The following is a 12,072-nucleotide window of genomic DNA, read 5'->3' on the forward strand; positions in this document are numbered from 1 at the left end:
ATTTTCTAAGTACACATGGTTTGTGTAATAGTCCCCGGGAAGGGGTTTTCAAAATTTTAACTGAATAAAATTTTCTAAGTACACATGGTTTGTGTAATGGTCCCCGGGAAGGGGTTTTTAAAATTTTAACTGAATAAAATTTTCTAAGTACACATGGTTTGTGTAATGGTCCCCGGGAAGGGGTTTTAAAATTTTAACTCAATAAAATTTTTTAAGTATTATAGCGACAGTGATCGAATGATAGTAGAATGATTTTGGGTTATGGGGCGCTCCAAATCGGTTTTTTCATTTAAATCATTAGGACAACAGTACATTCTGGCAAAATGTTGAAAATTACATCAAGCTGCTATAGCCTAGAAATGGAGGAGATGCCGGAATGTGTGGTCTACCTTTATTGGTAGAATTTCCTTAGGCGAGCTCCATGCCAAGTGTTTGGGACTTCGGTCCCCCCGAGGTAGCTTAGCTTGTAAGTTCCTGGCCGGAGTACTTCTTTAACCCTGTAGGGGCCTTCCCAGTTGGGCTGGAGCTTTCCCTGATTAGTTGGGTCTGAGGCCTCTGTGTGTCGGAGTACCAGGTCTCCTTCTTCATATTCTCTGATTCTGGCCTTCTTCCCAAAGTGGAGCCTTGTCTTTTCTTTGTAGACTTCTATCTTTCTTACTGCTTCATCTCTTATCTCATCTAGGAGTTCCAGGTTGGTCTTAAGCCCTTCAATGTTTGAGATTTCGTTGAAATTGACAATCCTGTGGGAAAGGGACCCGGTTTCGATTGGAATGCGGGCTTCGATACCGTATGCAAGCTTGAAGGGGGTCTCATTCGTTCCCGCTCTGGGGTTGGTTCTTTAGGACCACACGACTTTTGGGAGCTCGTCAGGCCAAGTTTTCTTGGTTTCTTCTAGTCTCTTTTCCAGACCCCGAAGTATGGTTCTGTTGGTTACTTCGACCTGTCCATTTCCCTGAGGGTGTGCAACTGACGCTCTTTTGTGTTTGATTCCGAGCTCTTTTAGATATGCTTCAAATTCAGACCCGACGAACTGTGGGCCATTGTCGGAGATAAGGACTACAGGGATCCCGAACCTCATGACGATCGCATTCATGAACTTGATACAATCCTGTTGGTTGATTGTCCTCATGGCTTTAGCTTCTGCCCACTTTGTCATGTAATCAATGGCTACCAGGACGTAGCGGAGGTCGCCTTTGCTCGGGGGAAAGGGCCCATGTTATCTATGCCCTACACAGCGAACGGGATAGGAGATAACACTGATGCTGGCAAGCTCGGGTTTTGTCTGGGAACATTGCTGAATTTCTGGCACTGGGGGCACTTCTGGACGTAAGCGACGGAATCGGAGTGTATCGTGGGCCAGTAATACCCTTGCCTGATGATATTGTAAGCTAGAGCTTTGGCTGCCAGGTGGTCTCCGCAAATGCCTTCATGAACCTCCCGGAGGCAATAATTGGCCTCCTCAGGATCTACACATTTCAAGGTAGATGCGGAAAAGGTTCTTCTGTATAGCTGACCCTCTTCCAGGAAGAAACGAGCAGCTTTGTGCTTTAAATATCTGGCCTTGTTCTGGTCTTCCGGGAGTGTCCCATCTCTTAAGTAAGCTATATAAGGGGTCATCCAATTGTCTGGGCTCCCGATGCACAGGACCTCAGCTCGCTCTGTGCTGGGTACTTTGAGTTCTTCGAAGTATACTGAACTAACGAGATCGGAGGAATTTTGCACGAGCTTGGACAGCTCGTCCGCTTTGGAGTTCTCTTCTCTGTTGATCTGAAGTATGGTGATGTCGGGGGTGGCTTCCAAGATGCTTCGTACCATTGCCTGGTACTGTGCCAGTGTTGGATATTTCGCGATATATTCTCCGGTGGTTTGCTTAACCACGATCTGAGAATCACTGTGGATGGTCATTCTTGAGATGCCAAGAGATTTCGCCAACCTGAGCCGGGCAATGAGTGCTTCATATTCAGCCTGATTATTTGTTGCCTTGAAAGCGAAAGTTATTGCCTGTTGAATGGTGAAGCCCTCCGGGCTAATAAGGATGAGGCCCGCTCCGGACCTTTCGGCCGTGGACGAGCCGTCGACATAGAGCTTCCAGGAATCCGTGCCCGAGTTGGTTCTCTCTGGGGACATCTCTTGGGGTAGAGGTTGAGTACGTTCCGGGAAGGTGCATTCCATCACAAATTCGGCTAAGGCCTGAGCCTTTATTGCCGTGCGTGGCACGAATTTGATGTTGAATTGACTTAGTTCAATGGTCCAGTTAACTAACCTTCCAGAGGCATCTGGTTTGTGAATGACCTTCTTGAGTTGCTGGTCCATGACCACTCTGATTTCTCGGCCTTGGAAGTATTGCCTTAGCTTCCTGCTGGAGTGTACAAGGGCCAAGGCGAACTTTTCCAAGTTTGGGTACCGAGTCTCGGCATCCTTGAGGACTTGGCTGACATAGTAGACGGGGCTCTGTGTTCCTCCTTCCTCCCGGACCACTGCCGAGGAGACAGCTTTGGGTCCGGCGACGATGTAGAGAGACAGAGGTTCTCCGGGCTTGGATTTGGAGAGCACCGGGGGGTCCATCAGGTGCCTCTTGATTTCCTTGAAAGCTGTATGACATTCTGGTGTCCAGTCCACTAACTTCTTGTTCCGGGCACCTTTCAGCAACTCGAAAAATGGGAGACATCTCTCTGTCAGTTTCGGGATAAATCTTCGCAGGGCTGCTAGGCATCCTCCTGCCAACTTCTGGATGTCCCTCTGTGTTTGGGGTATCTTCATTTCCATGATGGTGTTGATCTTCTCTGGGTTTGCTTCTATTCCTCTTTCGCTGACCAAGAATCCCAGGAATTTTCCTGAAGGTACCCCGAATGCACATTTCTCCGGATTCAGCTTCATGTTGTACCTCCTTAGGTTGTCAAAACACTCCTTGAGGTCTTTTATGTGATCTGGGGTGGTGAGTGACTTGGAGATCATATCGTCTACATAAGATTCCATGTTCCTCCCCAACTGGCTCTTGAAAATTGTGTTCATCATTTTCTGGTAGGTGGCTCTAGCGTTGATGAGTCCGAAAGGCATCATGATGAAGGTGTAAACTGCCCTATGAGTAATGAAGTCCATTTTGGCGATGTCTTCGGGATTCATGCGAATCTGGTTGTATCCCGAAAAGGCGTCCATAAAGCTGAGCATGGTATGGCCCGAAGTCGCGTCGATTAGCTGGTCAATATTTGGGAGGGGATAGGAGTCTTTAGGGCACGCAGCATTGAGGCTTGTGTAGTCGACACACATTCTCCACTTTCCATTTGGCTTCTTGACTAGCACCACATTGGCGAGCCAGTCGGGATACTTGATCTCGCAGATGATGTCGGCCCTGAGCCGCTTTTCTATCTCCACGTCTATTGTTTGCTGTCGTTCGGGAGCGAAATTTCTCCTTTTCTGTTTGATTGGTTTTTTCTTCGGGTCTACATCCAGGCTGTGTATTGCCACCGACTGATCAATTCCGGGCATATCCTCTGGTGTCCATGCGAATACATCCGCATATTCTTTTAACAGTGAGATGAGCTCTTCCTGAAAGGATGTCTCCAGGCCTTTTCCAATTTTCAACTTCCGGGTGGGGTTCCCGGGGTCCAATTTTATCTCTAACGTCTGGGCGGCAGGCTCTACCTTGGTTTTCTCTCTTACTTCCACAAATTTCTGTATCCGAGCGTCGGCGTTGGTTACGCTGTATCCCGAGTCCTCTATCATGTTGACATCCAGCTTTAGCCTTTTGTTGAAGTGTTCGCGATGTTTCTTGCGGCTTTGGCCTTTGGGTAAGGCCATTGCCTTCTTTCTGTTTTTTGGGTCAGTTTCAGCCATGACCAGCGCCTGTCCATAGCATCTTCTCGAAGCGCCCCGGTCCCCCCTGAGTTCCCCAATGCCTCATGGGGTGGGAAACTTCAGCTTTAGGTGAATTGTAGACGGGATGGCCCGGAGCTTGGTGATGGTAGGTCTTCCCAGGATCATGTTGTAAGAGGATGCAACACTTATCACGTAGAACTTCATGACATGAGATACCTGTCGGGGAGCGGTGCCAAAGACCATGGGGAGGTATATTACCCCGCGGATCGGGATCATATTATTTCCGAACCCGTAGAGAGGATCTTCGAGGCATGGATCCATGCGGAGGTGTCCCAACTTCATCCTGTTAAGGGTGTGTTCGAAAATAATGTTAGCTGAAGAACCATTATCAACCAAAATTCTTTGTACCTCATTGTCGGCGATATCGAGGGTCACGACCAGGGCTTGGTTGTGCTCGGGGTCTAGGTCTTTATAATCTACATTGGAGAAATATATGTGCTAATCTTCAGTCGGCTGTATCATCAAGACATCCCTGCCCTCATCTGGACTTCGGGAAGGGGAGGAGGTCCCCCCAAAGATCATGTTGACCACATGTTTCCCTCCACCAGAGGGTTTATCTCTGTCGTCAAGCCTTCTCTGTAGGTACTGGTTCATGTTGCCCTTCTTTATCTGATCTTCAATGAACATTTTGAAAGAGAAGCAGTTCTCCGTGGTGTGGCCATGATCTTCATGGTACCCACAATACTTGTCCCGGGCCCTGTTCCCGGGGGGTAATAAAAGGGCTTTCCCTTGACCTTTCTCAAGATGTCGGCCCGGGGCGGATTGAGCGGAGTCCACTCGGGCTCCAGTTTTGGTTCCCTCTTAGGCTTGGGCTTCTTTTCATTTTTCTGGTGTCTGGAGTAGTCATCCCGGGGTGGGGTCCCCATGGATTGCTGAACATAATTGGTCTGTCTATCTGTCCTGTGCCTCTTTTCTTTCCCGTAGGGGCGGCGGTGTTCCGGGGACTCGTCATCATCCCGGATCCTCCTGTTCATCTTCATTGAGGTGAGGAAGTCATTTTCTTTGATAAACTTGGACGCCATTGCATAGGCTGAAGCAAGGCTTTGGGGTTCCCTATGGATTAGGTCCTTCACGTAGCCTTCACATGAAACAGGGTAGAGATTTCACCGGAAAATATTCACGGCTTCCTTTTCTTCAAGGTTGGAGAGCTGGTTGACTGATTCTTGAAATATTTTGATAAACTCTGGGAGAGTTTCTCTGCTTCTCTGTTGTATGGTTTCCAAGTGGCACATCTGGAGCTCATTCATGCGGTTCGCCCTGAACCTCTTGAGAAATATCTCCCGGAAGTCCTTCCAAGAGTCGATGCTCCGGGAGGAGACTCGACTGAACCATTTTTATGTTCCACCCTTCAGTGTTGAGGCGAAGAAATGACATTTGGTGAGGTACTGTAGTCGTATATGTTCGAGATCTGTTCAAAGTAGTTGAGATGTTCTTCAGGGTCGGCAAGTCCATCAAAAGAGTCGAAGTTGAAGTGCTTGAGCGCTGATTCCCTGGGGGTGGATTCCAGCTTTCTGGTGAAGGGCGTGGCTGCCGCCCCGACTTCCACATCTCCTTCCACTTTTCTTTTAAGGTCCCGGAGAGCTCGGGCCATTTGCTCCTTCTTGGATTCCTTTTCAGGTTCAAAATCCGAGGAGACATGGATCTGGCGTGCCTTTTTCTTTAGTTTGGCCTCTTCCTATTGCACTCTTTTTTCAATGTTGGCTTTGGCCTTGGCCTCTTCCTCCTTTCGAATGCGGTCCCGGAGCGTGGTCCTCTTGATCTCGTCTCGGGCGTCCTCTGACGGCCTCTTAGTTTTGCCGATTCGATCCAAGACTGAGCCCCGGGATTCTTCTGAGTGTTCTTCCTAGTCTTCAGGACGGGTCTCAGGAGCCTTGTTCTTTTCTTTCCACAGGTCCATAGCCGCTTGAATCTGCTTCGGGGTCATATTTCCCCAAGGTTTTGTAGAGGTTTCCGCATACTTGTGGGCTGCTTTCTCTATGATTAATCTCTGGTCTCTGGGCTGAAGCTGAGACGAAGCACGAGCTGTGGGGGCTCTTCATCTATATCTTCCATCTTGCCGTCCCTGGGCGGGGCGACCGTGGGCTGAATGGTTCCGGAGACCGAGGTCTTGCTCTTTCGCGTGGTCATTATTCTCAGGACACAGTAAGGGTGACGGTACTAGGATGTGTGATCGCTCTGGAGAAAGAATAAGGAGAGTGAGCTGTAAAGAGGGTGAGGGTTTTCGTTCTTACCAGAGAGGGTTTATTTGGTTTTGCAGCTGTGCAACGTAGCTGGAGATGACACCACATCACCGGAGGTTCGCCCCTCCTTCTAGCGCCAATGATAACTCAGTTTCTTCCCAGGTCTTCTCCTTTCTCTCACGTACTGGGACCCGGCCTCCGCAGCGGTTTGGGTGCGGTTAACCTGATAGGTAGGGGTCTCTGTAAAACAGAATCGGAGGGGGGTTGTATCCCGCGGCAACTCCGGTGTGAGAATAAGAAATGGGCTTTCTTGAAGAAGAAGAAGAAGAAGAGGGAAGAAGGAGCTATTAAAAAATATGTGAGGGTGTGTGTGTGTGTGTATAGCAGTCAAATGTTTATCAACCTCTAAAACCCTCTTTTTGGGGCCTTTTATAGGTCCCAAGATTTAGGATTTTTGGGGTTTGTACCTCTTCATCCTGGCCTTTAATCATTCTTGGTTGGTGACAGGTTGGACGGTCCAGATGAGCTGTGTGGTCAGGTGTCCTTTCTCTATCGGAGATGTCTTGGGATGATTACCCATGAATGGCTAGGATGCAATTGTTCCATTTTGGGTAATATGAGACAGTTGACTCTTTTGTCCTGCGCCACGTGGCACCGGGGACCACTTCGGCTTGGGCCTGGGGTGGCATCTCTTTTGGACCCCTGTTCTTCTATTTGGGCCTGGTTATTTCTGGGCCATCACATGTGACATCTGATCACCCAGGCAGGCTAGTTAGTTTAATCTTGGTGTAGTGTAGACTCAAAGGTCTGTGATGACTGATCTGAATCACATGAAAAACTCAATGTAGTCAAGAATTACAAAAGTCGGAGTAAAAAACTTTTAATTTTCTCAAAATGTTGCATACGAAGTCTTTTCTGAATTAAATTATGAACCTTAAGAATTAATTAAAGAAGACGGATCCAAGATCCCGTAGATTCTCTCATGGTATTGATAATTCCAGAACACCCCGGGGACTTCTCCTTGTTGGGCCCGGACTCAAGCTCCGTTTGGACAGAAATGGTGGCGGCATGCGGTGTAGCTGTAGGGTGGGAACCTACAAAACAGAACCGGAGGGGGGTGGCGTCCCCGCGGCACCTCCGGTGTGAGAATGAGAAAGGGTTTTAAAGGAGAAAAGGGGCAAAACGGGAATTTTACAAGTATTTTATGGTGTGTACGTGTGTGTGTATGTAAGTAGAGGTGAGAAAGATTGTAACCTGTAACCTTCCTTCTATTCTGCCTTTTATAGGCCTCCTATTAGGGTTTAGGGGTTTATACCTTTTAATCTGAACCGTAGGTGTGTCTTTTGGACTGTAGGGCATGTGGACGCCTGGGATGCGTCAGAGTACTACCGGATCTGGACCGTAGGAACATTCTGGATCCATGGTACCTGGACGGTGGTGATGTTGCCACGTGTCCGGGGGCCTTCAAGGTTAAAGCTGAGTGCTTCCTGGGCTCTTGCTGTTGGGCCCTGGGCCTTTGTTATTGGGCCTGCATTATTACAGGCTATCAGGTATCAATCTTAAAAGTTGATCCACACCTCCAAGTTTCTGAAATCACAAGATAGTTTCAAAGTGTTGACATATTAAACGAAACACCATGATCAAACCATTATTACCTCAAGTAGTTACCAGAAAACCCCAGAGGCCTCTCTCAATCTACTCTCCAGAACTCTCAATCTACTTTCTAGTTATATGTGTCTTAATCTTCGTTCTCTTCCACATCCACTCACTTCGAACCCCATTATCTGCTGCGGCCTTGGCCCCATCTTCCTCTTCCTGGACTATTTTACAAAACTGGCAGAGTCTAATCATCAACAAAACTCTAACATTAAAGAACTACACCAACCAAATAGATTCCATAGCTTTCATTCTCCAAGACAGTGTAACATTTATCCCCCTAAAAGACCTTTGTTAGGAGGATACAGCCCAAGACGTTCACACATGGTTCATGAGCTCCATAAATGACATATTCGAAAAAGGTGAAGTCCAACACCAGCAGTTCCCTTCCAATTCCTCAAAAGGCAGACTACTATGCATTAAAGGTCACAATAATCACGACGGTGCAAGGAACTCATATGCTTTAGATGCTAAGCCGTGAAATAAATTATCAGTATGAAAGCATGGCCAGAGGCATTTCCAAAAAGTACTATTCTCATGAAAGGTCTTACATTACCTATATATCAAACAATCATTATGATTATGATAATTTATTTCATAACATATTAAGAATGAGTGTGCTACACCAACAGAGTGGATTTTGTACCACTGAGGGAACTTAGATATACAGTGGGAAGTTGGTTGAGAAACTTAATGGAGGCGACGTATTCTACCACCCTAAATATTCAAACATTTGCAGGTTTTGGTGATGATGAACCTTTTTGTTTCGTAAAAGCTGTGGTCATGAGGCACAATGTGGGAGGAATGTCTGTGGAAAAATTAATCAAAGTTTTTTATCTCATTAATTAGGTGCAAAGCTAGAATTTATTGTAACGTGAGCTTGGATGACAATGTTGAAGATAGAATTGGAATGACAATTTTGACGAGAACAGGGACAAGATCGAATGAATCAAATATTTCTTGATGGCCTTAATACTCCCCGCAAGCTTGAGGGGTTTACTTCCAAGCTTGGCATTATGACTGTTGTGTAGCTTGACAGGTAGTATCTTAGTCATGATATCTGCAACTTGGTCAGAAGATGATACTTGTGAAGTGATAATGGATCCTTCTTTGATTTTAGAGTAAATGACATTTTGCTTCCCTTATAAATATTCACTTTTTCGATTTGATCTTAAATTTTTAATTTTCGCAGAATGCATCCCCTAATTTTAAATTTCACTTCATATTGCACCCTTTTAATAATTTTCGTCCAAAATAACCGTTATTGTCAGGGGTAAAGTCGGAATGATTTTTAAAGTTTATATAATGATGATATGCACCCCATAATTTTAATATTTTAAAGATATGCACCCTATATAGTTCTATAGTTTATACTTTATTTTAAATTTTCATAACTTTTGAAACCCATAAAAATATATATTATAAAATTAAATTAAAAAATAAAACATATAACAGACAAACTAACTAGGGTCGAGTGTGATTTTTTTTAAAAGAAATAAACCGAAATCCAAAATTAATGTTATAAAATCTATCCAAATCAAAACTAAATGCTATAAAATTAATGAAATCTTAAACCCAAATATAAACATTAAATTCAATGGTTTTTAGTAAATTATTATATTATGAAAACCAAACCAAACCGAAAAAAGTAGAAAATTTTGGTTTGTGTAGTTTAGTTCGGTTAGAGTTGTAAACGAACCGAACTCGGATAAACTCTTAACAAACTCGGACAAAATCTTAACGAACCGAACATTGTTCGATAAGCTTTTCGGACAAAATTTCTTGTCCGAACTCGAGTTTGGTAATATTCGAACCGAACACGAACCGAACTGAACACAAACGAACATGAACTGTTCGCGAACATCGTTTGTATTTTTAAAAAATAATAATTTTAAATATTATTTGAAGTAAAAAATTATATCAAGCTATTAATATATATTTTTTCATAAATAAAATACATATTTTAAATAATTATAAAATATATTTAATAAATATTATTAATAATACATATATTATTTATACATATAATATTATAAAAATAATATTTTTTCGAACCGAACTCGAGCTTAACGAACGAACCGAACTCGAACCAAACACGAACTGAACTCGAGTCGAACACCTTAAAAGTTCGATTCGGTTCGTTAAGATTATCGGACAAGAAATATTGTTTGAATCCAAGTTCGATAAGCTTATCGGGCGAAATTATCGGACTCGAACTCGAACGAACCGGACGAGCTAAACGAACATCTCGGTTCGTTTACAGCCCTAAGTTCAGTGGATTCCAAGAAAAAGAATGTCCGATAACATTGCATGCATTTTACGAGTTTTAAATTTGGTACATATTTTGTAGCTAATATATTTTAAAAATAAACATAAGAACATGAATCAAATGAAGTATTTAGTAACACTAAAAATTTGAAAAATTAGGAAACTTATAGTTTTAATAGAGATTTATTATAAAAATATTAAAACAAAAATAAGAAATTATGAATTATAAAGATTGTGCCGAAAAGTGATATCAAAACCTAGACACATATATTTGATAAAAGAGATATCTTTTGATATTATTATTTAAAAATATATAATTTAAAATTATCTACATAGTATTTAAATTAAATTAATATGGATAAAAGACTTATTTGCGATTTCAATCCATATTTAATAGAGAATATTTATATTTTAATTATTTTTTAAGTAAAAAAATATTACCTAATATAATCATACAAATTTATATATTTTTTGACGAGTCGAAATTAAAATCGGGGTGTAATATGTTACAATATTATAAATACGGGGTGCACATTATAATAACATAAATATAAAAAAATTATTCCGATTTTACCCTTGAAAATTGTTAAAAGGGCTGCGATATGAAACGAAATTAAAAGTTGAGGGATGTATTCTGCCAAAATTAAAAGTTTAAGATCAAATCGAAAAAGTGAATATCTATGAGGGGTGTAAAGTGCAATTTACTCTTGATTTTATCTCTCACAAAGTGATAGTCAATGTCGACATGTTTGGTCTTCTCGTGTAGGACAGGATTTGCAGCTATAGCTAGAGTGGCTTGGTTATCACATTTCAGAACAGCTGGGGATAGATTTTTGATACCAAGATCTTTGAGAAGTGCTGACAATCAGGTAACTTCGCATGAGGTTAGAGCCATTGCTCTATATTCGGCTTCTGCCGATGATCTGGAAACCACTGACTGCTTCTTAGTTTTCCAAGAAATGGGAGAGTCACCAAGGAATATGCAATAGCCAGTGGTGGATCTCCTGGTGGTGGGGCAGCTTGCCCAGTCACTGTCACAATAGGCAATTGTAAAGCATAATATAATGTAACATGTAATCGAGAATTTATAACTCAACATGAAAATAGAAACAGATAAACAATATTAAACTGTGAAGCACAGGATCCCTTCAGATGAAGAAAGGATAAACACAAAGAACCAAATGATGTGATTGATTCATTAAGTCCTTTAACAGATCATGGGAAGAAGTTCATTGTAATGTTCAAGAAGCCATGAAGAATAAGACATCAAAGGGCTTTAGACATCAGTTGCATGTATTGATTTTGAAGTGTTAACAGATCAAGGGTTCAGTGAAAGAAGAAATGGATAAACATCAGTATGTATCAACTCAGGAACACAAGATAAATTGAATTAGGATCCTCACAATGCTAGCTGTTTGTGAACCATACAAGTGCACCAAACATCGGCATTCAAGAAAGTATTTTGATTCAATTAACAGAAGAAAACTGATTGATACATTGAAGAATGGTTTGACAAAGAGCCAAAATATTCTAAGTCATGACAGCTCTCTCTACCTGTCGCCACAGAAGCTGTAACCACAGAGAAATTACTCTAAGACAACCCTATCGCCATAGAGTTGTCGCCACAGAAGGTGTAACCACAGAGAAATTGCTCTAAGGTAACTCTGTCGCCACAGAAGGTGTAACCACAGAGAAACTACTCTAAGGCAACTCTGTCACCATAGAAGCTGTAACCACAGAGAATTGTTCAAGGCAACTCTGTTGCCACAGAGGAAGCACAAGGGAAAGCTTGTCGCCACAGAGTTGTCGCCATAGATGAGTTTGTTGTGGATATGTTGTGAACTTGATGATTTCATTAACAAGACACCTTAGTAGATTTTACTTAGTGAAAAATGTAGCACTCGATGGATAAGGAATATAGTCCCGACGGATGACTCAATATAGTCCCGACGGATGATGATTAATTATTTATCGAGTGAGTAGCTTGTGTAATAATGAGTCTGTAGCACATTTCTGCATACACCTTGTTTAGATTCTGTAGTAGCACTCAAGTCATGTTGACTTTAATTAGATATGCAGAATAGGTTGATTA

General features: G+C 42.8%; 1 protein-coding gene across 1 annotated transcript; it reads right to left on the bottom strand.

Annotated features, from left to right (window-relative positions):
• Positions 1–838: 838 nt before the first annotated feature.
• Positions 839–1,156, bottom strand: LOC141674502 (uncharacterized). The gene has a single exon (XM_074481208.1). It carries the CDS (start codon positions 1,154–1,156, stop codon positions 839–841), a length of 318 nt encoding a protein of 105 aa, XP_074337309.1.
• Positions 1,157–12,072: the final 10,916 nt, after the last annotated feature.

This window comes from Apium graveolens, chromosome 7 (genome assembly GCF_009905375.1).
Source record: "Apium graveolens cultivar Ventura chromosome 7, ASM990537v1, whole genome shotgun sequence".
Lineage (NCBI taxonomy): Eukaryota > Viridiplantae > Streptophyta > Magnoliopsida > Apiales > Apiaceae > Apium > Apium graveolens.